This window comes from Gymnoscopelus braueri (genome assembly GCF_963280865.1).
Source record: "Gymnoscopelus braueri genome assembly, chromosome: 12".
NCBI classification, from domain to species: Eukaryota; Metazoa; Chordata; class Actinopteri; order Myctophiformes; family Myctophidae; genus Gymnoscopelus; species Gymnoscopelus braueri.
This window is the reverse complement of record NC_137614.1, coordinates 30,884,397-30,912,134: the sequence shown is the minus strand read 5'-3', so window position 1 is coordinate 30,912,134 and position 27,738 is coordinate 30,884,397. Positions and strand designations below refer to the sequence as shown.

At 40.5% G+C, this 27,738-nt stretch overlaps 1 protein-coding gene across 1 annotated transcript; it reads left to right on the top strand.

Moving 5' to 3' along the window:
• Positions 1-191: 191 nt before the first annotated feature.
• efhd2 (EF-hand domain family, member D2) lies at positions 192-20,174 on the top strand. The gene is made up of 4 exons (XM_080443614.1): positions 192-822; positions 14,033-14,180; positions 15,320-15,454; positions 16,396-20,174. Exons 1-4 carry the CDS (start codon positions 521-523, stop codon positions 16,525-16,527), a joined length of 717 nt encoding a protein of 238 aa, XP_080299740.1. The 5' UTR covers positions 192-520; the 3' UTR covers positions 16,528-20,174.
• Positions 20,175-27,738: the final 7,564 nt, after the last annotated feature.

Here is a 27,738-nt window from a genome sequence, read left to right as displayed (position 1 = left end):
ACTCCACTAAAATAAAAACACCTCAAAATTGTACTCAAGTACAGTACTTGAGTAAATATACTTAGTTACTTTCCACCACTGAAGTACAGTAGTAGTAGTAGTGTGACGTTGTTGGACAAAGCGCTGTCCTCGCTTTGCGTCCCTTTTAAAAGGCGTGGTGGTGACTCGCTACGTCGCTTTAATGAACAAACTACGCAGTAACGTTCCATTCAGTGGAGATATTCGTGCTTGAATACTCCTCCCTGACTCAGTACTGGCGCCCTGAGTCCCGACCCGCTGGCACTGATTTTTATGAGGAGCTTTTATTATTTCCTGGATCATTTGCATCGGGGAATCCCTTGGAACCCAAAGCAGCAGTGAAGTGAAACCACCGCTGAACTAACGGATGCCTGCGGGCTGCGGACAGACATACTGCACTCACTCACGCCTTCTCCTCTGTATTGTAACATAGACAGACATAGACACGGGTCGCCTGTCTTGAGAGAGAGTCTTGTGTGAAAAAACACATTCTTATAAGAAAATGGCCACAGACGAGCTGTCGTCGAAGCTGAGCCGCCGGCTGCAGATCGAGGACGGCACCGAGGGACCGGTGGCCGTGGACGAGGCGGTGATGGGACACCATGAGAACGGCGGGACAGAGGAGGAGAAGTCCAGCACGGCCAACGCGGACTCTGAGTTGGGGGCTAAGCTGCAGCGGCGGGGGGAGCTGAACGACGGGGTGGGCGACCACCAGCAGGTCAGCAAGAAGGTCTTCAACGTCTACACGGAGTTCAAGGAGTTCTCCAGGAAGCAGATCAAAGACATGGAGAGAATGTTCAAACAGTGAGTGGCTCCTCGCACACAGTAGTAGTGGTCACGACACCGTAGGTCACGATCACGGCTGAATCATCTAGCCCACATGACCAGTTTGACCACATGGGTTTTTGATTTTACATTCTGGACCATAGATGGGCCATTTAGAGTAATGGTTCTCAAACTTTTACATGTCAAGGTCTCCCCTTAACTCTGACAGTATACAAATGGAAACAAATGGACCCTAACGGGTCCATTTGTTTCCATTTGTATACTGTCAGCTTGTAAGGATTGATTGATTGAATACGTAATTAACAGTTTGCAAAGTCAAGCACAGGGAAGTACAGTTCAATACAAGGGTCAATTTTAAACCCCCCTAATAGGAACCCAGAGAGTGCCTGGAATCCACTTTGAGAACTACTGATTTAACCTGTCATAATAATTGCATGTCAGTTGGCTGCTGTAAGGCCATAGGCCTACTTTGTCCAGCTGTCAGTGAACAGTTTTCCCTTCTCAGTAACCATCATATAAATTCTAATTGAATGGTGTCTTTGTAAATGAATGTTCAACCAGAATTAGTCAGGTGTGGCTGAAAAACACAGTCACGCGTTGTATGTAGGCCTTCTACAGGAAATATTCTTACTATTCATACTTTGGATGTTGATTTTGGAATAATTAGAAATGTAAACTATGTGACATAAGGTAGACAAATTTGATTACAATAATGTGTAAGCAGCAGCATACTGGTCTGCTCCAGAAACCCACATGGACCATGGATGACAGCACTGAAAGCAGTGGCTGTCTGAAAGAACACAACAAGTGTGGCACACACGAATGTGTGCCACACCTAAAAATGACTAATAATTTAGTTATCTATAAAGGAAGCTTATTCTGTAAGATTTTAGAAATCCTTTATTCAACCAGGGTGAATCACATTGAGATTTCCACCCAGGGTGAATCGCATTGAGATTTCCACCTCATTTATAAGTGGGCCCTGCTTCCTACGCACACACACACACACACACACACACACACACACACACACACACACACACACACACACACACACACACACACACACACACACACACACACACACACACACACACACACACACACACACACACACACACACACACACACCTGGGACCTGCCCACTACAACCACAGTTTGTTGGCCACTGACCACTATAAGCATCTTCTCAACCTGTTTAAGCAATATGTAATGTTTTCTTTAGCCAAGGCACATTTTGAGTCATAATAATATCACGTGAACAAAAGACTTGCCTTTTGGATAGCTTGATCAGACAGGTATGCCATCAACAAGCTTTGCTAGAAATCAGTGCTCATTAAAACATACTGAATTATTTTGCTTGGCTAGCTCACATGAGTTATAATTAGGCTGCCACAATGCAGTGTCTAGTTGATGGATTTTACTGCAATACAATGACCCATGCTTTGTATTCAACTATAACCTGAAAGATAATTCACCCTCAGTCTTCCCATGACCCACTTATACACTCAGATTTAACTCTGTGAGTTTATAAAAATGTTACACTGAGAGTTCATGATGAATGAATGAGTTTACTGTGTAGTTTCCAGTGCCAACACTGACAGCTTGTTGTCCTGTTTAGTTGTTGAATGGGGTAGAATATGGAGCATCCCTCAGGCATGCTGCTCTACTTTTACACATCGACAAAACAACACAGAGCTGCTTTGTCAAATCGGAGAGAGAAGCGGTGTTTAACATTGGGGAGTCTCACATGGGAATGCAGAGAATGTGTGTCACCATCAACATAAACTTTGTATGGGACGTTTGCATTTATATTCACATTGGAAGAAAGTCAATTAGGGCGTAGTGAATTATTTGTAATAAGACAATGGTAGACCCGTAATTGTCAAACATTACACCTTAGGGAAAATTACCAGTAGATTCAGTTCACTTCCTGTTTCCCACACTGCTTCCAGCTTTTTATGGCAGGTGATTTATAACAGGTTCCCTTTAATGTCTCATCTCATCTCATTAACATGCCTGTGTGCTTTCATGCTGCCATGTCTTAGGTCATGATCCCCAACAGGAAGAAAAGACTGTCTTTCATTATTACTATTGCAAACCAGATACAAAAAAAGTTTAGGTTAAATATGGAAACTTAAAAGAAAAAGACAATCATTATTACTATTGTAAAACAGACACTAAACAAGTTCAAGCGTAAAGCTTAAAGTAATTCTTATTGATAACAAACATTTGAGGTGCTTTGTCTTGCCAGTTGAGTGTTCTCTCATTTGAAATAGGCATATTTCTTTTGACGGACAAAGTTGGTTTGTTCCAGCAGCAGTTTCATGTCAACACTTCTACAGCAAACAATCAGATCTTCAGTTGAAAGGTCAAAGTGCAGCAGAGCAGAGCACACAACTGGGCCAACATCACCCTTCGTGACCTGTCCTGAACTGAACCATGTAGTGTAAGGAGTCATCTGCTCTAGCAGAGCATAAGGAAACTGAGGATATACTGAAGGAGAAACATGATGGCACATGTAGTGAAGTGTGGACAAAATGTTCCTGTATGTGAGGGCTAACAGAATTGCTAGGGCTCTGACTCATGCATTTGAGAAGCAGTTGGTCTGTAAAATGACATCAAGGATTACATTAATGACATCAAGGATTCAATTAAAGTCAGACAGGAAAGAATAATCAATGGTTTAATTTAGTAATGGTCTGAATGATAGGTTTCTAAGGCACGTTGCCTATAAAGTTGTGCCATTTGGTTTTTCTGAAGGTAATGTAAAGGTAAAGTTGCTTTGCTCGTAAATCTCAGGTGGAGATCAGGAGACCATCTCTGACATTGACACATGACACCAGTGACACCGTATAGCTTCACAGAGAGATTGTCAGCGCCCCAGAAGCGAATGCTTAATGACCTGTAGCAGAAACAGATCTCAGTGGCGTGTTAAGAGACTCTTGTCATAATAGGTTGCACTCTACCCTCTAGTCAGTCTAATAGGTTCTTGGCTTGTGGCCCAAACTGTGCCAACATATGGCACTCACAAAGACCCCCTCCCCTCCCAATCTTCCCTCTTTTAATGAATTGCAGGTTCCCTGAAGAGATTAGATTAATGGGGTCTGCTTACCTACCTAGCCAGATTAGCCATATCTTGAAGTCACTAGTTTGGCTGCTTTAGTTGGGTGTAGTCATACAGTGTTAGTATCAGCTAATGAATGTGAAATATTAGCACCTCTTGTCATTCCATTGTGTATTTTCTTTGATCTCAGGAGTACAAGTCTTACATAATGATATCATATGCGTTAATATATTTACAGTATATGCATTGTGTAGTCCAGCGGTTTTCAAAAGTTTTGTGCACTAGGCACACTAATGGGCAAGTAAAAATCTTGAAAGTGTGAGAACTACTGAATCAGAAGGCATTTGTAGAATCAGGTCTTAATCAGGTTAAACACTGATCAGCTGACTCAAAGACAAGAAGCTGATATCTCTAACAACACCTTGCCTCTTTCAGGAACTGTCTGCTAAACATTGCCTAAACATTCCACACTATCTTGGCAATTCTCTTTTCACTTCCTGCTCATAATTTTAAGTTTCTCCTTTCTTACATCCTCACCACCACAAAGCCCACTTGCTCTCTGACATAAAAGTTTTTTTAATAAACAATTACAACACAGACTCGCATCAGAACACTGAAACACAAAGCCAATGTTTTCATGAATTTATAACAAAGCCCTATCGTTGCTCTACCCTTGATAAACAATGCTCATATCTCTTGTTATTGTTTACTTGTACATCTATTTTCCCTGAGAGCCACTGTCTCTCATAGCTATGGCTGTACTAGACCAACCTGGCAAAAGTAACCCTCCTAGTGGTCGGTATATATCCACACTAATAATATCCAAACTATCCACACAGATGAATTACTGACTATCCACTTGCTCTGCAATCTGCTACATCACAGATAAGAAAAGACAAGCAGTGACGGTAGCAAGAAACTGAGTGCAGCATCTAAATGTAAATACATCCCAACACCCAAACCATCAGCGGTTTCTCCTTTATCCGATTTCCATTGACTTTCGATTGGTCATCATCACTGACTCATAATAATAATAACTCCTGGTGAGAAAAAACTGTTCTCTGTTTCAATTATTTTACACATGACCATTTAGAGTTGAATATAGGACACATGGACTAATGTCAGAAAAGTGCAGGGGAGATTGCTAATTTTGAGTGCTATTAGCTTTGAGGAAGGCCATTGTATTTTCTATTGACTAATTAACCTCTTACATAGATTGTCGGCTATTTTCTGTAAAGACATTTTGTGTCGAGGGAAAAACAGAGGGGGCAGATACCGCTGGGAGACCCCGGCCAGCAAATGATATAGGGTTTAAGTGGTTCACTTTTCCTTGCTTCACTCCTAAATAAGCATACAAACGTCCATCAGACCTGCGGATGGCTTAGCTCAACTCCCAGCAGAGTGCAGCCGCAGAGATGATGTCCAAACATCCTCCTGGAGCTCCCCAGTTTCCCATGACCCCAACGCAGCCGAACACGACCCGCCAGAGGCTGACATCTGGGTAGTGGGCCCTCTTGTCACTGGCTTCCATATTATGTGAAGACTTCTCTCTGTCTTTCCTTCCCTTCCTTACATTAACCCATTCAAACCGGGAACGCATCTGTGTAACCACTTTATCCATATTTTATACTTTGTCTATTAAAAAATAGCAGATCTACAAGTTCATAGCGCGTGCCACACTATGAACTTGTAGATCTGCTATTTAAAAAAAATCTTGGAACATTTTTCCAAATATTTGAGTAGATATATTTTTACAGAGAACATTTTGATATGTTGAGATGGGGGGTGGGGGTCCGTGGCCAAATACATATAATTTTGGGGGTCCTTGAAAAAGTTTGAGAACCACTGATATTATAGCAACATAAGTGTTTCAGAAAACTGTTAGGATTTAGAAGACATTTTGTAGACTCGGCCTCAGGTCTTAATGGGTTAACCATGTAAACCCTCTAGTCTAGACTTGGTAAACTGGACCTGAGTTCAGCTGGTTAAAAGGCATTGTTTGGGATGGATAGCAGAGACTACTGCAAATATTTGGGTGTGTAATTGTTAAAGCCTGAATTCCTTTTATGTCAGTCGGTGGGCTCATCGTTTATCTGTTGTTGTATTTCTTCTTGACTTAGTGTGATAGCAACTCATGATGTCGTCTTGTAGGATGATGTCACTTTGTGGGCTAAAAGGGTCTCTGTTGGCAAAGTGAACTCGTGGCCCTCGTGAGGGCTTGAAGCCAAGAATGCAGGCATTTCTTGAGGAACATGGTGGTGGCGTGGTAGAGCAATGTTTCTTGTTATCAGTCTAAAGAAAGGATGCTACTGTGCACGAAAGCATATACACAGTAAGTGCCTTTGTCACATCCGTCTTCTATCTTAACAAGGGAATAAATTCAGTCTTCATGTCTGACACGCTTACACACTGCTCAGCAGAGCAACATATCATTGTGTGGCTTAAGCTTGTCCACACAATTCACCATTATAGCCTGTGGCAGACGCTATAGACACAAAAATACATGTCTAGGCAGCCAAGCATGTTGTTGTGTGCAGGCTGCCTTTAAGTAAGCTAGTGAGTGCTACAGCATGGAAGAGAGAGGGTTTTCCCTGTTCCTGCTCTAGTTGGCCTAGCTGTTGCCTGGCAACAGGGATTAAGGCCTCAGGACTGGAGGAGATTGGCGGGCAGCAGACAGGGAGAGCATGGCCAGGAATGAAGTGTGTGTGTGTGTGTGTGTGTGTGTGTGTGTGAGAGAGACTGGCTAACTGTTCAGCAATAGTGGGTCATGAGAAGACTTGAGGGTGAATTATCTTTCAGGTTATAGAGCGTCGCAGTTCCCGCCCACTTCCTGTTTTTTTTGGTGCCGGAAGAAAAAACTCAATGCATTTTTCCATTGACATTTCCAAAAATATTTATATCTATTAATTTAAGCCTCGAATCAAGCCATCACGAGATGACATGAATCATGACCATAAAACGTTTTTTTCTGTGATTTTTTTTAAATTTTATATTTAATTATATGATATAAATTTAATAAATACCCTTTGTTTTGCCGTTTTCAACAAAAAAAAAATCACAGAATCAAACGTTTATGGTCATGATTCATGTCATGTCATGATGGCTTGATTCGAGGCTTAAATTAATAGATATAAATATTTTTGGAAATGTCAATGGAAAAATGCATTGAGTTTTTTCTTCCGGCACCAAAAAAAACAGGAAGTGGGCGGGAACTGCGACGCTCTATAGTTGAATACACACATTACACACAGCATGGGTCATTGTATTGCAGGTTAACTACCTAAGCCCTAATACTTCTGCCATGTTTGCAAATGTTTGGAACTTTGTCCAAAATATGGTTGCCAGGGTTGATTTGGTTAATTGTTTGCACAGCATGCACTGTGAGAATTATTATTGTCGGTTGCTTTACCCTAGCTGTGGTCTGTGGATTGATGAATACAGCAAAATCACGTCACGATTGAACCATAAGCTGTCTCTGCCCCATCTGTCCTCTGAAGGGTTTACAGACCCCTACTACATAAAACACTCTCTATACAGTTATGACTCACTCAGAGGCTCATTAGACTCTCTCACTCACTCACTCACTCACTCACTCACACACACACACACACACACACTTGCCTGCCTCAGTCTTCTACACACACACACACACACACACACACACACACACACACACACACACACACACACACACACACACACACACACACACACACACACTTGCCTGCCTCATGCACGCACACACACACACACACACACACACACACACACACACACACACACACTTGCCTGCCTCAGTCATCACTCATTCACACACCGACCTTCATAACAATGGTCTCAGAAGAAATCTATGTATGTATATATAAGCTGTGTTTCACAAACAATGCGTAGTCATTACCCAAGTCTATTACAGTGTAAGTGATTGCTCCCCCGTGTTGTGAGTGTTAACCACATGAACCGTAGAGTCCCTATTCAGGGGCAGAAATTGCAGATCTACAAGCTCACAGCACATGGCATAGATCTGCTATTTCCGCCTAAGATATAGTAGAGGGAAAACAGGAGGGGGCCTAGTGTAGACCGCTGGCGTACTCCAGTCAAATAAGTATAGGGTTAATATTCTATTAATCTAGGTTCAAGAAAGCGAGAAATAATTCTTAGATATTGGGTCCAATGGTGTAAAGAAAACCCAGCACAGGCTATTCTGAAAGCTTTGCCTTCATTCTCTGTAAAAAAGAAAGGAACTGTGACTCACACACAGAATTCCTCGGAATGCTCTTCAAACAGAGAGGTTTGCAGGTTAATAATGATATAATATAACTTTAAATGCCCACACCTAATTTGAGGAACATATTACAGCCAGTAATCTCTCAAAACAGATTCAGCAGCCAGCAGAAATTCAAAGAAATGTTTTCGTTTTTCTTTGTTTTTCCGATTTCTCTGCCAGTAACTTGTAGGCTATAGCATATTGGTATTAGTATAGTCTGGATTTACCATGGCATCATGTATGTTCCTGTAAAAGGGGAAATGACACCTTGTTTGTATACAGCAGGGTCTGGCTTTTCCCCGGATTTAATCGACAGATTACCAAACTGCCGTTTGTCACAACAACACAGCGGTGTGGGGGTGACACAGATTGTGTCAGGCTCATGCTAAAGCCTTTCCTTTTCAAACAGCCTCAGGTCAATTAGCTCTTATGGTCACTGAAAAATGTCTTCCGCTCACGCTAGGCTTAGTCATATAGGCTGTGTGCTCTTCTTATCACTCTTTGTGTATCTTTTGCCTGTATTTGTCAAATGAAAAGAAACAAAACACACATGGTTGAATTGTAAAGCTAAATGTTACAGTACAGTACATTCAATTCTTTGCAGAAACAAAGCATTGCTGCTTTGTTTTGACAGTAGTGGAGATATAGCGTGCCAGAATACATAAAACACAGGTGCAATCAATTACATATCAATGCATACTGTAATCTACTGTACTAGCAGTCACATGGTACACAACCCTCATTCTACAAACTACAAACTACAAACTAGACTGTCTTCAATTGCAACGACGGCTGGCCGGTGGCTCTGGTGAGAATTTCAATTGAGTCTTGGTGCCATTTCCCTGGCAGGGTTTCTAAAAATGTAGGTTACAATACAAAGCATAAATCATACATTTTACACACTTCATTTGCCTGAAATAACAACTTGACAGTAACGGTTGACTGCTTTCCAGCAGTATAGGAAGGCTTTTGTGTCCCTCTGAAACAAACATAATAACCCCTGTCCTCCACCGTTTAGGTGGTTTTCAGGGCTTATTATGTTTTGATGGGAGATCAAAGTATGTGCCAAACCACACACATGGCACTTTATGTGTAGTGCCTGAAAAGTATAGCGACTTTGAACTCTGAAGGCCTGTGTCGCAGCTGAAGATTACTGCCTGACTGTGTGGGAGGGAGAGACGTGTATTAATGTTATGTATAATGTAAATATAATTCTCACTCTTTAATAAAAAAGGAAATGTAAGCACTGTAACCCTGGCCTCCCAATTTTGGGTCATTATAGGCACAAATTGAAAACGGTATTTATGAAATAATTCCAAAGATAGCAGATCTAGCTCACAACGTGCCACGATGCAACGCGTTGTGACCTTGTACATTGGCTATTAAAAAAACGAAAATCTGGTTAATAAATCAAGGGAGCGGATGGTATTCCATCAGGCCAACCCATAGAATTGTATTCAATATAATCCTTATTTTACTTGTCTTCCAACAGGATCTTTATCTCAAGTGTAGAGATGGTACTGTAGGCGTGCGTAGGTGAACGGCTGACGTTTGCAACAGCTGTGAAGTGGACCTGGTGGTTATGCCCAAATAGGGATATTCATAGTCGTCGTCTCTGTGTTAGCACAGAAACATTTCTGCAATTGAGGAAGTTGGGTCAATTTGCGCTTCCTCTTTGGCCAAGCTACTGTGTAAGTAGCTGGTTCCTTCCTGAATACTCACAGACACAACTCGTTAGCAGATGATGAGTGTATCTCAGCTCAGCATTGTTGCATAATGTTCAAAGTAGCTTACTTTTGTGCCTTAACCCCTTAACTTCTCACACTTTCGAGATTTTTCAAAAAAAAATCTAAAATAGCAGATGTACAAGCTCGCAGCGCGGCACGAAGTGACGCGCTGTGAGCTTGTACATCTGCTATTTTTGAAAAGCCAACGCAAAAATCTAAAATGACACAGATGCTTTCCTGGTTTAATAGGTTTTATAATGAAATCTTGAATCCTGATTATGTGTCGTTACAGTGTGACTATTTTTAACCTGAAAAATTGAAAAATGCATTTGGATGTGTTATGTCAGGTTTTCATTTCCGCCTCACAATAGAAGGCTTAAAAATCAAGGGGGGGAAAGTTCAATTTTTTCAGGTCACATAGGGTCTGCCAGTGATCTATTTAAAGACGTTTGTTTTCAGGGAGTGAAATGTGAAAACTATATTAGTTTAGAGGAGACCTCCTGCTGATAAAAGGAAGTGGACCCGATGTGAGGGGCCCCACTTCCCATCAGAAGAAAGATTCTTTTTTTCCCTCTTTTTTTTTATCTTGTTGTTTTCACTTCTGCCAAAGAATACTACCCTTATCTAGTGGTTCTCAAACCTTTTCATGTCAAGGACCCCCAAATTAATATGTATTTGGCCGCAGACCCCCCTCTAAAAGTCTTTCGTGCCAGCCAGGGACCCCTGTACAATATTTGTATTGATGAAATGTTATTTTTTTTCGCATCTTCAAGAGATGTGAATAGAGCAGATCTACAAGCTCACAACACTTCGCATATAGCCAATGTATATAGGGTTAAAGTGGTTAAAGTGATTTTGATGCTATATTAACTAATTTAGCTGGGGACTTGCCGAAACCCCCTCAAGGACACCTGGGGTTCCCCAGACCCCAATTTGAGAACCACTGCCCTAATCAGATCTTTCTAAGACGGCACACTGGGTCTGGGCTCATTAAAAGGGGTGTAAGTGATATGTAAAAGAAATTCATAAATGAAAGTTAAAAGTTAAAGCTCTATATTCTGATATTTATCATTGCCTAATGCTTAGAGTGTTTTGTTCAGTAACGGGGATTTCCCCATCTCTCCATCCCCTTTAGTAAACAGAAAATAACATTTTCAGGGTGGGTTACTAATTTGATCCAATCAGGAGAGAGAACTCAACAAATTCAATTTATCTGCGTCAATGTGTGTTCCAGTCCTAATTTCATTGGCAGAAACTTTCATTTTTTTCTCCCCTCATCACATTCATTTGCTTATGCTGTTTATGCTGTATCCTGTATGAGTTCTCTGTCCTCATTTATTTTCTGCTTACTAAAGAGCTGGAGAGAGGGGGAGACCCCCGTTACTGAACAAACACTCTATAACAATGATTACTATCGGAATAAAGAGCTATTCAACACTTAACACAAACAATCACTTATACCCCTCCCTTTAAAAAACACTTCACGGAACTCTAGGCTACTTGTGCAGGAACAGAAAGTCTTAACAAAACAGGCATGGACACGACAGGAACCTTAGGAATCTTGGCATGACTCCCCAGAGGAGCCATAGAAAATCTGGACCTGCCCTAACAGAACCGTAGCATCAATCTATATTGTAGTAGTAGTAGTAGTTAGTATAGTTCCTCTCACTTTAAAGCTAAAGTTCAAAGTCTTAGGCAAAAGCATTTTTAGTGCAGTCATGTTAGGAGTTGACCTCCCAACCTAAAGAGAGCAGCAGAATTCGTGGAATGCCTTGTACATAGTACTTAGTAAAAAAGTTTTTATTTTTCTAGTTATTTGTTTGTTTTTTGTTTTAAATGTTAATAATATATATATTATTAACATATATATTAATGTTTTAATTATATTAAATTGAAGTCTTTCAAATAGATTTGATTATTTAGCACTTTTCTTTCCTTAAAAAGAATAATATATATATATTGATCAAAACATCGTCAATTAACGGTCTAGGACACTACAATCGCCATTGGTATCTCATCCAAAATCAGGCATCAGTTGGGCTCTATTAAAGAGCAAGAAAAAGAGACTAAACTTCTACACTTCGTTGTACAACTGCGTAACTTACCGAAACCATTGGTTTGTTTATCCATAGACATAATGAGGAAGTTAAGAGCTGGAGGAAGGTGGTTTGTTGGGAGAATTCCCCCCATGTTTCTGTGCTGTTGGCATAAAAAGGAACAGGCTTAACAACAGACTGACAATGGGAGAAAAGAGGTTCCTTGTGCTGCCAAGAAGAGGACGTGCAGCAGTTTTAAATGAATGCCCTGTTGTTGCTTGTGGTGTGGCACAGCAACATATATGTGTGTGTGTGTGTGTGTGTGCGTGTGCGCGCGTTTTGAAGAGGCTGAGAAAAGAAAAGCGCTGCAAGTGTAACTGTTTGCGCTAGCCTCACCCCAAACCGCCAAGGTCTTGAGTCAACGCTGGCTGTTGCCATGGCAAACGTGCTTAAGCAGAGGAAGCTGAGAAAGTATGGAGGAAGTGGTTTCAAACATAATATCCGAGGGGTGAGGTGGGTGGACAGGAAGCCACGTCTTTTAGCTCAAGTCCTTATCCATTCACCTTTGTCCATGTTTTGTTTTTCTTTACTGTAGTTCACTGGTTCTTAAATGTTTTAATTTCAACGACCCCCATAGCTCTGAGAGCGTACAAAGCCATTTGTGCAGTTACAGACCTGTAAGGGTCCATTTTTAACGCCCTCAGGGAACCTTGAGGCTCCCTGGACCCCAAATTGAGCAATTTGAACATTAATTTGTATACCACCAATATTGAAAGAAATTTCTATTTTAAAATAGTGTACATTGCAGCATCATCTTGAAAAGCTGGTCTCATAAACGTTTTTTACGGTCTGTGAAACCACAGGTGTTTCATCTTCCTAAGTAAGGTATTTGGGGGCTAGATTTATAGCAGAATTAGGTCCCTGGTCAAACGGCGATCACATAAATTCCTGTAAAGGTCTGACTCAGATGTCTTGTGTGCGTTTTTTTGTGCTGCTCTGTTGCTTCTAGCATGATGAGTCAGACTGCAGACTTCCTCTTATCTCTTTCAGTCTTTATCTTAAATTTATAATTGCACCAGAGTGTTGCTTGCCAAAACGAAGAGATTTACAAGCTAACTCTTAAGCTTGTAGATCAAGCAAGCAACACCTTCATACTGTGGAGTATACATCGTGTTTTTATCTTCCTGTCCATATCTCTCGGTGCCAGGGACAAACTCCAGTGTAACAGACGGACTTGAACTGGCGGGACCTTTGAAGCCGTTGGCTTAAGTTGGCATGAATGCGCTGAGCAGCCATCACATCTCTGGCAGCTGTTTGTTTAAAACATCAGCTCCACACCCACTCCACAATAACCGTGTTGAGTTAAGCTCTGCCCACCCAGGCCATTAGATAATCATATTTTCATGGACTGAGGATATTCAGCCTAGTCTATTCCTGAACAAATCTGGACCATTTTCTGTAACATTGCTTGTGATTAAGGCTGCAAATATTTCTATTCTTTTTTTTTTTAATTTAAATAATGGATGGAAAAATGTATTTTCATATATCAACAAATTAACCACTTAAGCATTATTTTATACTTTGTCGCACAACGATCGTGTATAAAAAGAAAATACTTTTTAGGCATCTCACAATGCATCGCGATGTTATAGATTGGTGATTTTCACTATTTTATAAATAGCCTAAAATTACACGCCCAAAATAGGAATCTATTATTTCTTTACATGATCAATTATCGTTTATAATTGATTAAATCAATGTGTTCGATTAACTGCTGCACCCTTACTTGTGATTACTTTATGGTCATTTTGGCCCATGTCAGTGGAGCAGTCAGAGAACTGTTACTTGAAGTTGATTGGAAAAGATAGACATCGCATAGACATCAATGTTCTTAGCACCATCATGTGGTCCAAAGCAGTACTACACTCAATTCATGTGTAATAATTTAAGGTCCGCTGAAATTGTGAAGTGATCACTTGATCAACAAACTCCATTTTCTAGTATTGATAGCTATGGGGGAATTTGGTCACTTTAGCAGCGAGTAGTAGGAAATGCTATCAAAGAAGAAAGATTGACGAACAGAATAAGTACACCAGTCTCAAGACAAGCTACATTTCTCCCCCCCTGTTTGCAGATATGATGCTGGAAAGGATGGCTTCATTGATCTGATGGAACTGAAGCTGATGATGGAGAAGCTGGGAGCTCCTCAGACCCACATGGCCCTGAAAAACATGATCAAAGAGGTGGATGAAGACCTGGACAATAAGCTGAGCTTCAGAGAGGTAAGAAACAAAGATGACAACCTAGTGTCCATCCATTTGTAAACTGTGAGTTAAATGTACACTGAGGATTGTACTGTGTACAGACTCAAATGTGAACAAAAGGCGGAAAGTGGAATTATTTGTTAAAGTATTTAAATAAAACTATAGAGTAGTGTTTGGTACAGTATCAGTAAACATAGAGTACATAGACACTCACTTCAAACAGTAAATATAAAATAACTAATGCATAGTAGTCTTGTCTTGATAATCTCCATGTTGATAGAGATATCTCTAGGCAGTGCCGCAAACTTTATGCCCAGGCTAATATGCTGCTTTGCAGGTTCAGTATGTGTTCAGGTCCTGTCAAATGTGCACTTTTTAAAGCATTCTGCACTCCCATGTATACAGCTTTCCTGTGGTGCACATACAAGAAATAGCATGCAGAGGCTTAAAGTGGCGGACAATGATGCCCTGAGGGTACTACTTAAGGTCCCTATGGTATAGTGCCAGACTGCCAGTCACCTGTTTGTGACGTGTGGATTCCACACATGTGAGGCTCTCTTAAGGCACTTTATGTACGGATTCTGTTTAATTTGTTGTGTGATGTTGATGATTTGTATGTACTCTATGGACCCCCTGTGTGTCTGGAATAAAGTTTGAGTTGAAATTGTGTAGCCAGACAACTGGATCTCCACCTACCAATACATCTGGTGACATCTAAATTCAATGTAGGGGTTAAACTGGGTGGAAACCATTTGGAGATTGAAAAAAAAAGGAGTCTTTAGGGTGGTCCTTCATATTGGGACGGTATCAGGAATGGTTTCCAAAGCAGTAGGCGTAGGTTTGTTAGGGGCCTTTGTATCACCGCTGTTCTAGCCCCTACATTTAATTTAGATGTCCCCAGAGGTTTCGGTTGGCAGAGACCTCTGATGGTCTGGCTATACGAGACAGACTAAATGCATAGTGACCTCAAATACACTGAAAAACATTTAATCGTGGCTTTTACCATTAATGCATCCATGAATCATTCAGTGGATCTCAGTGTTCCATTTTAAAACTTTGACTTTAAGCAAATAAAGCCAGCCGACCCTTTTTTCTGTGTACTCCTGAGTCCTGTTCCCTTTTTACATTTTTCCACCATCTGTTATCTTTTCGTCTAGTTCCTGCTGATCTTCAAGAAGGCCGCGGCAGGAGAGCTGGCGGAGGACAGTGGCCTCTGCGCCTTGGCCCGGCTCTCTGAGATCGATGTCTCCACCGAGGGCGTGAAGGGAGCCAAAACATTCTTTGAAGCCAAAGTAAGTGCATCTTACTGTAATTTAAAGTGCCATAACCATAATTGCAATTCATTCATGTTAAGCCCAATGGCCACCAGTTCCATTATGCTTTGCAATACTGCTGACAATTTTCCAAAGTATAGCATAGTTTAATCTTGTTTAATTCAAACTTCCTTGTGATAAACTCGCCTTTAAAACTCTCCCCTGGCTGATATTTCTCTTGCCTTGAAAAATTCATAGACAATTAATTTTTAAAACTGTCTTTTCTACAGGGACTATTTCAAATCAATCCGTGCTTTCAACTGCATTAAAACACAACGATAACGTAACAAAATAAAGTTCACAGTGTTGCATTACCTAGCCTACCCAAGCAAGTTTCAGTATTCAATGGGTTAAACATACAATAGCAATGGTGTGGTAATTAAAGTATCATATCATTGCTGTTGGCACAGCTATTCTTTGCTCCAAAAGGAAAAAGAACCCACAATGCTTAAAATTCACCAGACAATGACCTGGCCCATTCACACATTCGACAATGATTTTGTCCTAGGGAGCTGGCAATAGCACATTCTTTGCATTGCGTACAGCCCCACCAGTTATTGTCTAGAATGATAACCTCAGGGTGTCGGTGCGTATTATGTGTAAAAACGGTTTAATTTATACTTTGTAGTACAACGATGACGCTTGCCGACAAGAATCACTGTGGTACGATGTAGTATAAAAAGCCTAAGGAGGTCATGTGGGAGACTACTTCATTGTATATGTTGTTCTATGTACAATCCTTACATACCTTATATCCTCTTCTGGGATCACTAAAGGCTTATCTTTGCATTAAACGCACAGATCTAAGTGTGCGGATGCTCTATCCTCAGTTTAATGGGGTTTGCACCAGGTAGTCTATAGTGTCATCACAAAATGTCAATGAAAAGTTGTTAAGTGTTCTCTCCTCTGCTATCTCGCAGGTTCAGGCCATCAATGAGTCGAACAAATTTGAGTCGGAGATCCGCGAGGAGCAAGAGGCCAAGAAGAAGGAGGCAGAGGATAGGAAGCAGAGGCAAGCAGCTTTCAAGGAGCTACAGTCGGCCTTCAAGTAACGACCAGGGCTGTGTCCCATGAAGCCTTTATGCATCCCCCGCCTCTCCCTGGGTCCTCTCTGCCCTGCCTGGGTTCTTTGGCCGTCTGACTGTGTGTCATTTTATCAATGTGTGTGTGTGTGTGTGTGTGTGTGTGTGTGTATGTGTGTGTCTGGGTTCTCCGTTTTGAAAATCAGTTTAGGTGAGGCAGTTCTTTACTGACCTAAAGGGTTACATACATGTCTCTAGTCGATGATGCAATGAGCTGTACACATTCTGGCCACTACTCCTATGCCAACGACAGGTTGACTGCTCGTGTCTACTGTGGCATATTGTAATCATGACACAGTTTCAGTGTGCTAACCATTATACTCTCAGTCATTTTCCATTCATTGTGAGATAACGTTGTAACTGTTTGTTCCAAAGCGGTCCTGTGTCCAGCTCATTGTGTTTGGCTTTGATTATTGGCAAAATTGCACTCTACATGATGTCATGTTCTGTAGAATGTATACTGTAGATAAACACTTCCTCAAATCTGAAAGATTCACTGTGCCCTCCCTGGCTGCAGTGTAACTAGCTTGTCAGGGCTGTTTTACCTTTCACTCGTCCCTGTCGGATAGAAAATAAATACAAAAATAAATGAGTGCATGCTTTCCATATAAGATCATATTCTAAGACGGGGTTTAATTTTAGACTATGTTTTTTTGTTTCGGGTGGGGAGGGATAGGAGTTAAGCAGGGTTTCCGTTGGTGATGGTTCTGCATGCGTGGTGGTGGTCATTATTCAGAATGTGTTTTGCATGGGCACTGTAAAGTTCAGACAATCTTTAAATATCCTTCAAATGGTCCCTTAGCCTGAGAGTCCACCCAGGCCTACTTGTTCAACTACTGACAAGCAACACCAGAACTGTAACAGCTGTGATGCCACTTACAACTAGGTCACTAGGTGTCTCCAAATGTCCACCGCTGATGGCGAGAACATTCTGCTGTCTAACAAAACTGTGCTACTCTGATTTTATATTGCTGCTATATGTTAAGATTATTACCAATAATCAATGTGAATTTCCCCCAAAATGGCAATCTGGATCCAAAATGACGTGATGTCTGGGGTAATCGGCTGCTGAGCCAATGGAGTTTTGTTTAGTGCTTTCTATCGTAGTATCATGTAACCGTAAGATATATGTATGGAAAGATTTGAGAAGGTGGTGGCCAAAATTCAGTGTTCCAAAATTATGTATATAATTGTTGGCAGCTGCGTGATTTGGGGAATCAACTTGTTTGCTTTTGAATGAGAATGATGACGGACAGTAGTCCCAAACCAATACACCAGAGCACTCAAATATTATGTGCAACAGGGTTTGGGGATTTCGCACTGACTCTCGGTTTTAGCGGCTCGAGCCTTGTGTGTCCTGTCAGTATACGCATTTGCTAGGCTTATTATGTGCAACACAAAAGCGGCATCACTTGAAATACAAATATTTTTATTAAGCATGAAACAAAATTTTATTCTCAATATGAGCACAAGCCAGTTCTTTGAGGTGCAGATATATTATGGTCTTGCCTATAGAGCACCGAAGTCCTGACGTCACTGCCAGTAGAGGGCGCTTTCCGCAGGTTCATGGTTTTACTTTTTGTATTGATATCCTCATTGGGGAATCTTAGATCGCTTCATATAAGAACTGTGTTCCAAAAATAAACACACCACCCTGGCGTTTTTACTCATATGGATATGAAGCATCGACTGAAGGTGTAACTGTACACATTTACCCAAAGAGTGACACAATATAAACACTAGAAATGAGTCAAACAACCCAAAGACCATTTCCCATGAACGCGGCTGCTGTGGGGACAGTGATTTCAGACCCGGAAGTAGTAGTTCTTAAGACTTTAAGGCAGAATGAATTCTATTTTCGCCAGAAACGGGCTGTATCAAATATGAATGAATATCATAAACGATGCAGAGCCACCCCCCTGACAAAAATGCCAGGGTCGTGTGTTTATGTTTGGAACACAGTTCTTATATGACGTGATCTAAGATTCCCAAATGGGGATTTCAACACAAAAAATAAAGCCACGAACCCGTGGAACAGCGCCCTCTAGTGGCAGTGACATCAGACTTCGGTGCTCTATAGCTCATCGTCGCAAGATCATGTAATGTATATGGTGCTTACTGTCAGTATTCGGCAAAATTTTAAACTTAGAGATACAGTATACGCTATTTGCACTCATTTGGTCATTTGTATGTCTTAATGCAAATGCTCCAATTTAACTTTAATTCGCTTCCACTGTTTGAAACATAAGAATCTAAACCTGATAAACCTGTTAACTAAAAAAGGCTGAATTACAGGCAAGGGCAGATTGTGATTATATTAACATCTCATTTCCTTTCTTGGTGGAAGTTTCTTTTTTTAACAACCTACTTAGTGTGGTGGCTTTTAAGCAAGCAAGGTGGGGGCGTATCATGAGGGAAACCTAGATATTAATCTATGAAATAGTTTGTGAGCTTCCAGTATAGTGTTATTAACATATTGTCAACTGGTACTTGGCAGCACATCACAGCACAGTGCAACTGAAAAGTTGTGAATAAAGAATATAATATTTTTTCATAATTATAAATTTTAAAAACGCTTTTAGTTTTGTATGGTCAGGGATTCTGTGAAATATTCTGCGTTGTTATGGCTGTTGTTCACAATTTAGAAAGAAAACAATACACTCACTGGTTGTCAGTTGTTGTCATAATACAGTAGCTATTGTTTTCCTTTTGCGGTGTGGGGAGTAATTCTATGTTCGAATGTGCTCTGATTTTTATCAAATGTGTCGGAACATTGTAACGTCTTTCCATGTTTTGTGTGGAAACTTGCATTTTACTGAGCTTGTCTGAGTTAACATTGTATCAAGCTAAAACAAAAGGGGAAGAGGGAACAAAACCGTGATTGCTTCAGACTTAAAAAAAGAAAACTACCAGCAGACATATGCAGTGTTGTCCCTACCTCCTTATCATTCCTCAGTTTCTCTTGTTATCCCACTGATTTATTCTGTCAGTGTCTCATTCCATGAGGAAATTGTGCCAAATGTTTTTGCTGTACCCATGTTATTGTTCACTCTGGCATTCCCTTGTAAAGTAACAAATAATGCTAACAGTGAAAATAAATGCTAGTGTTTGCCATGGAATACAATATAGATGTTCAGTTCTGATTCTACAGTCAAGCTCAGGATACAGTATAGGTTATTGTTAACATAACATGGCATTTCTGCAACACATTCCTATGGGCATCTTTATTGACCTAAATGCTTCAGACTCCACCGGGAACATGGATTATTTTTGTTATTTCTCAATTCACTGCTACATGGAAAGACAGGATCCAGTATGAGAATGGAACTTTAAAAATGAGGGACAGAACAAAATCTGTACTAGTTTGAAGTTTTGGTTGAGTTTCCACTGTGTTTTTTTTTTATTCTCTATGTTCTGACTGATCCTTTGTTTCTCCTTCATATACTCCTGCTGTGAGCTAACTTACTGTCATTATCCAAGTCTGTTTTAATGTGTTTCACTGTAATGTCTTGTTGGCTGATTAAAACAATTGTGGTTACTCTACAATACACCTTATTTTTGTTTTTCTTACTAAAATGTATGATTATTCTTGTGACAAATAAACTGTTTTAATTTGATATTTGGATGGCTTGTTTTATCATGAACCCAGTGCAGCCTCCTGACAAGGTGCAGAAAACATTAAAGGGATATTTCACTCTCGGGCCGGGGACACATTTAAAAAAAATATTAAAAATAAATGAAAAAAGTTATGGAAAATTCATGGCCCCCTCACACATTAGTAGGACACTGCGTGTCGTGAGGGGGCCATGAATTTTCCATAACTTTTTTCATTTATTTTTAATATTTTTTTTAAATGTGTCCCCGGCCCGAGAGTGAAGTATCCCTTTAAGCTTCCAACTAACTGGTTTGAGTCTGAGAACCACTGTTATTGACCAATCAGCTCTAGTAATAGTCTGGAATAAAGTCTGTGCATTGAGTAATTATTGAATTAAGTAATGGTTAATCAGTTGACATTGTGTGCTTTAGCTTTTGAAATAACCTACCTACCTAGAAAAAGTACTCACATTTACATGAGTAAAAGTCTGGAATTCAAAATGTACTTGAGTAAAAGTACAAAAGTATTGGTATAAAAATGTACTTAAAGTACCAAAAGTAGAAAGTACTCATTATGCCTAATGTCCCCATTTCACAAGTTTTAAAATGTATACAAATCTTTTGAAAATAGTGGATCTACAAGCTCACAATAAAAATTGTGAGCTTGTAGATCGGCTATTTTCAAATGGCCAAAATGTATATAATATAAGGCTGAAGTGGTTAATGTATGTTTTGTAATAAAAATCTAAATCTACAAAGTAACTAGTAACTAAAAAATAAAAAATAAAAAGTACTATATTATTATATGTAGTGGAGTAGAAGTAAAACTGTAAAAGTACTGAAAATTGGAAATACTCAAAGTAAAAACACCTCAAAATTGTACTTAAGTGCAGTACTTGAGTAAAAATGTACTTAGTTACTTTACACCACTGCTACTCTGCTAGTATCTAGTCATAATATTTCTTCCTCTGATGGACTTTTTTTTTTACTGTCACGAGTTGGCCCTGATGGCTAGATATTTAAGAAACAGCACCCCTCTCTGGATTCGAAACGGAAGTGCAGTGTGGAGCTTTGTGCGTAAATGAAAGTATCAAGCTGAAGGCTCTCAGGTGACACTACAGTCCACTCAATAGTATCACTGTCTGTCAGAGCCCGGGTGATGGTTAATGTTCTCAGACCAGGGCTTACACATGAAGGACTGGCACAGCACAGGTACAGCTGAAACATTTGCTTAATTCTCTACAGGCTTTAGCATTACTTTAAGAAGGATGTGAATGTTACAAATGAGTGTGGTGTTTTTATGACTAATTACTTCTCTCTGGAGTAATTGTTTGGTTTTTTTTTGTGCAGAGGATTAGAAGCAACAGTGTTATCATGTGCTATTTGGTGTGGCTTTTTGAATGTTGATAACCTCGGGCTTTTTAGCTTGTATTTTGCTACTTTCTCTTGTTTTACTTCCTTGCTTGTGTTAATACATCCATCAGGGATCTCCATTCATATACGCCAACATATTTGTCCATAGCACCTAATTATGTGATTAAATGGATGCTCATTTGGTATAGAAGAGTGCAACTAGGAAAGACATTGTGTTATTTGAAGCATGTTCTGTGTCTACATTATAAAGAATATTTTCATCTCCTACAGCAGTGGTTCTCAAAGTGGGGTCCGGGGCAAAATTAGTTAATATAGCTATCTTAAAATTGTTTTGAAAAAAGAAAAAATATGTATATTTTTAAAACATTTTAATATCAGATCTTGAAGGGGGTCCCTGCCACAAAATCTTGTCAGATGGGGGATACATATTAACTTGGGAGTCCTTGGCGGGAAAAAGTTTGAGAACCTCTGTCTGTCCTACCGTAGTTTCATTTCAGATCATTTATGTGACAGAATGTTTGAGATTTCTTCTTAAATGTCTCCCATTTGTCCCGCTGTCCGTCTCCATTTCAGCGAGACATCAGTTTGGTTGGTGAATCACAATCAGCAGCATGCTACTGTTTTCCTTCTCCCTAACCATGATGCATCTGAGTCGCCAATACACCTAGTGGGATGAATTATACATCTCCACTTTAGGGATACCCTATCTGCTCTCTCTTTCCAGGGCCCTTCTTTCATTTCAATCTGTCTCTCCTCTCCACACCTGCCCTGTCATCACCCCCCCACACCCCCCGCAACCTTTACAGGAGCGACCCAGCATGCAGCAGGAGCTGTGGCTGCGGGCCATATCTCGGGTGTTGTCCTCCTCCGTCAAGCCTGTGTGTGTCCTGAGCGCTGCCTCCTCCTCTGCTGTCCCGTCCCGGCTACTGTCTCGCCCCAGCGCCTCGCGCTCCCTGGTCAGGGTCACTGAATACAGCCCCAAACTCACCATGTCTCTGAGCAACAGTAACCACACGTCTGCATACTCCATGCCCCCCGCCAGGACCCCCAACCTCAGCCGGACATATAACTCCCCTCATTCAGCGAGCCATCATCACCACAGAGGTCAGTTCTGTCAGGGACAACACAGGTCAATATGAGAGGGCTCATGCCTCACATTCTATTGATAATTCAACTGTGATATTTATTAATAGTTGTAGTAGTATTAGTAGTAGTAGTAGTACTACTACTAGTAGTAGTAATAATAATAATAATAATCATTATTATTATTGTGTCCCCTTTAGTGATTGGGGTATTTGCTACAGTAGATTCGTATAGCCAGACGATCTACTGATACGTCTATATTCAATGAATGTGCTTGGATGCCCAACACGGATACCGGAAAAAAACAGCGGTACTAACAAACCACTGCTTTGAGAACCAAATCCATCCCTTATGATGGAATGCCCTAAAGTCTCCACATTTAAAAAATGTCCTAATTGGTTCCACCCAGATTTAGTCCATTGCTTGAATTTAGATGTCACCAGACGTATCAGTAGGCAAAGATCTCTGATCGTTTGGCTACGCAAGGCTATTGTGACAGTGCAGCATTTCAATGCATTGATTTGAATACTTGAGTTGTTACTTGAGTAATATACTTTGTCCACCACTGCCCCGGGACATGCTACCAGATACAGTGCCTTGATAGATATTGCACATACAGTATCTGGAATTTGTCCTCTGCATTTACCCATCCTAACTATTAGGATCAGTGGATTTCAATAATACAACACCCCGGGGCAGCCATTCGATTGTAATGTAACTTGGTCTTTAACGTTATCGATTTCTCTCTGATAGATAATGGGATCAAGGCTGAATTCAAGCGCAGCGCATCAACAGAAAACTTGACGGCTGAGGCCAACCCGAAAGCGTCCAGGACCCATCAGGAGCTCCACAAGGAAATGCTACTGGCCCACAAGAAGTAATCATCTTAAACTGGAGCCATGTTTTGTTTTTAATCACTTGAACCCTATAGCATCCATATTCTGGGGGGAACATTAACTGAAAATAGCAGATTTACAAGTTTAAGCATCACAAGCTTGTACTGTAGATCAGCAATTTTTAAGAGATTTGGTGCAGAGGGGAAAAAAGAGTAGACCAAGTACAGAGCAGACCCGGTCAACTAAGTATTAGTTTACTAATAGCACAGAGAGTGTAAGTGGTTCAGAATAACATAGCTTTAGATATGATCACATTACATGCATAGTAACCACTTTAAACCTGGCATACCTATTTTGGTCAATAGGTTTCAATTCTTTCCAAAAAAATTGAAAATAGTAGATCTACAAGCTCACAACACATCGCACCGCGACACGTGGAATTGTAGATCGGCTATTTTAGTAGTAGTAGTAGTAGTTTATTTTGGTAAATTAAAAGCATATCAATACAAAGCCTTCATTAGTTGTCATAGAAACATAGACCAAAAAGGTGTAGGCTGAAGCCTTAGCTTATTGTGCCGACCCTTTTTACCTTTGAATAACTATCAAGAACTTTGTAAGAAAATACAACAAAAACAAATAACAGAAAACTACAGAGACAACAACAAACAAATAGTTAAATAGCTGTCTTAAATGGAAATACATTTGGAAGGGCCCAAAATTTCACAAAAAAAAGTACTTGTGCTAACTTTTCTGTCCATCAATGGAAAACAATGTTGTGCCTTTTTCTTTCTCCCAAGCCTCTCTCTTCACTAATGCTGGCTTCATCAAAAATACATGGCGTCTCTCTCTTTCTCCTGCATGTGCGCTCTCATAGAGTGCAATTGTACACCCTCTCTCCGTAGTGCTCCAGAGTTGTAGGGCACCGGGAGCGTGCACAGCGTGTAAAGTGATATTTCCAACAACAATAACTGACCTGAGCCCACCACTTGCTGGTCCGGATAGCATAACAAAAGCTTAAAATCACTGTATGGTAGCATGTCCCAGGCAGTAGTGGACAAAGTATATATACAGTACTCAAGTAAACACTTTAGTATTCAAAAGTACAAATTACAAAGTACATTACATTTTTTACGTCAGTGCATTGCTGTATTGAAATTTAGAACATTTCCCCAAAAAATATAAAATATTATAGTGAAAATAGCTACGAGCTCACAACACGTCGCCGAAGACCACTGGTTCTCAATGTTGGGTCTGGGGACCATCAGGGGGTCCAGATGGACCCTTATGGGTCTGTAACTCTGAGAGTGTACAAGAATGAGAATCGGTTTTATTTGTCACATCGCAGTCTTACAGGTGTAAAGCAGTGGGTTATCGTTCCATCGTTATCAAATGGAACCAAATGGACCCTATTTACAGCTGAATTAGCACTGAGGATTTTACAGTGTAGGGTCCCAGAGATGAAAAAAACAAACAATTGTTTCAAATGGGGGTCCGCAGACTAATGCATATCAAACTAGGGGCCCTTAAAATTTTAAAGGTTGAGAATCACTGATCTAGATGATCAGGGATCTCAGGCTAAAGCTAGAGTTGTATACTATCCCATATTGCTGACCTAATGCATCGATGACCTGAATTTGACCCAAGTAAGCTAGCAACCGATACTAGCAGCCAGTTGGATGGGATCAGTTACACAATGTATGAGTTGAACAAACGCTGGCAATATGAAAACAAGGTCAAATATTATTTAGCCTTGAGTATTATATTGTCACTGTAGAATGTGTTCTTAGACTATCAGCATCCAGATTTTAAACAACCCTCGACATCTAGAATAGCACTCCATTCTGTTCAGTATAAGGTGCCAGTTTCCAGGCTGTTGAGGTGTCCAGCCTGGGGTGGATGAGGATTATTAGGTTGGAAAGAGGAGCTTGTCCATTCCTGCCTCTTTACATTGTTACTTAGAGCTTGACTGATGCCATATGTTTGGGTCCGATTCCAATCCCGATTTTAGAGAGTCCTAGACCACCAATATTTGATGGACAAGTAAACAAGTAAATTGTAATACACACATAAACTGGAATTTATTTTGTTTAACCACTTAAGCCCTATTCAAAACATTATAGAAATCTACCAGTTCTAAGAGTATTGGAGATGTGGTTGTGCAGTAGTTGTACAGGTGACAGGGCCTGTTTTGCATATGCCATCATCACTTTACACAATGATGTCATCAAGTTAACACAGTGGTATAGATAGAATCATCATGACATCACCACAACCAAAACATTTCCAGGTAGATAACGCCGGCAGCATCGCATTGGAGCAGTATTATTCTTTAACCTTATTTCTGGAATAACAGGACAATTGTGATATTGTTGTTGACTATTAGAAATAAAAAAAAATCTAAATATCCACAGGTTGACAAACTAGAAGACATAGCTAATGTTCTGGACATTTTATTTTATATTGTGTAGATAGTCATGGACATTCTACCCAGACATACCGCTCTACATGTTTGTTTACAAACATTCTGATCTGGTCTATATGAACTGTGAGAGCATTGGATTCTGTGAATGTGCAAAATGAAACATGGCTCTCTCAGTCACCGTAGAAGCCTGGCAAACCATGCGAGGCTACTACCTCATTTGCAACTTTTAACAGATAGAGGTGGTATGTTTGTGGTGCCTTTAAATCACACCCTCCACGTATCATGTGTCTGCAGATGACCCCTTGCCACCTAATTAATTTGGAGCTGGAAGTCGGAAGTAATAGAATGACTTTATCGCTTGGTTCAAACTCCTACAGCTGGATGGCGTCCAGTCATGTGCTTTGTAGGGGCCAAGGGTTTGCCGGTTTACATTGCAACCAAACACCTGATTTCACTGATCACTTCCTAATTAATGAAATCGACTGGTGGCGTGTTTGGTTTCAATGTAAACCTGCCTACTCTTCCTATCGCCTCTGTGTTAACTAACTGTATTCCCAGTTTTCAGAAGGTGGCATACCTGTTTCCTGTTCCAGTTACTTCCCCCATAGCTTCTTTTGATTGGCTAAGCAGCAGGTTTGAACTTGAAATACACCTTCACATGTGTTTCCAGTTCATATCTGCTGCAGTGCTGACCCATTCAAACAAAGCTATCTGAAACCTTACCTTCTGAAAACTGGGACTACAGTTATGCACAGAGCCTATTCCACCCAACTTTCCTTAACTGAGTCCTGTCTGGATATTTTCTATTAGTGCCACGGTTGTACAACAAGTTAGACACTGTGCCTAGGCTAGTCATAATGCTAGGCCTCTTGAAGACTTCTTGTATTATATTTTTTATTGCTGGTGTTCACTGTACATTTTGCCTACGCACCAATCAAAGACTCTTTTATCTAGGTTTGTGAATTCTATTTACACTCTCTCAGGGTTAAATTAACACTGAGGATTTTAGCGTAGTAGCCTACTAGTGAGTTAACTCTCCATGGTAACCTCAGGGGACTCTCACTCATTTCCTGTTAGGATCTAAAATGGCTTCCTGGGTTCTTTCAGCTGTTATCTGGGATCTGGCCTCCCCTAACCATGCTACAGTATCAGTTATCCCCACTGATACTGTCATGCAGCCTTCTGTGACAACATGATCCCATTACAAAACATACAATGGAAACTAATGGTCAGTCAAGTACATAATAGTACTCGCCATAAAATAGTTACTAGTTACATGATACATATATTACGTATTCAAACAATGTAAATCACAAAATCTTCTCATTTGACATTCATTCGCATTGCTTGTATATTGTCATTTCTTTTGTTTTTTCAGTTTTTTTATGACGTCTTTCTCCCATCAGGGGTGGTTATAACGGAAACATTAAAAAAAGAACATTTCAGAACTTCACAGGTTCTGGAAAGTTTCAGATTATGGAAGGTTCTGGGCTACCCGTCGCAAATAGCCATTTGGTGCACGACCAACGTGTCAGATAAAGGAGCCCTAATGGCACCTATCTGTATCTGTCTAATGCCCCCTATCTGTATCTGTCTAACGCTACCTATCTGTATGTCTAATGCTCTCTCTGTGTCTGTCCTCCTTTAGGCCTAAGGGCCTGGGCCTGAGCAGCAGGTCAGAGCTGCACCAGGTTCTGGAGAAGAAGAAGAGGGAGAAGAATCACAGGGAAGAGGAGCAGCAGACCCGGGGTGTTCTGGGGCAGGTGCTGCTCAGACGCCAGCAGCAGCAGCTTGAGGTGAGACATGAGCTTAAAGGGTCTACACCATGAAAATCACTTTTTTCTTGTTTTTTTGTATTTTTTGGGGTCCCCA

Excerpts from the sequence above, each read along its gene's own strand:
- efhd2 (XM_080443614.1), top strand. The coding sequence starts at position 521 with ATGGCCACAGACGAGCTGTCGTCGAAGCTGAGCCGCCGGCTGCAGATC. Across the intron at positions 823-14,032 it reads ATGGAGAGAATGTTCAAACA|ATATGATGCTGGAAAGGATG; the intron begins GTGAGTGGCTCC and ends CCCTGTTTGCAG. Across the intron at positions 15,455-16,395 it reads AAACATTCTTTGAAGCCAAA|GTTCAGGCCATCAATGAGTC; the intron begins GTAAGTGCATCT and ends GCTATCTCGCAG.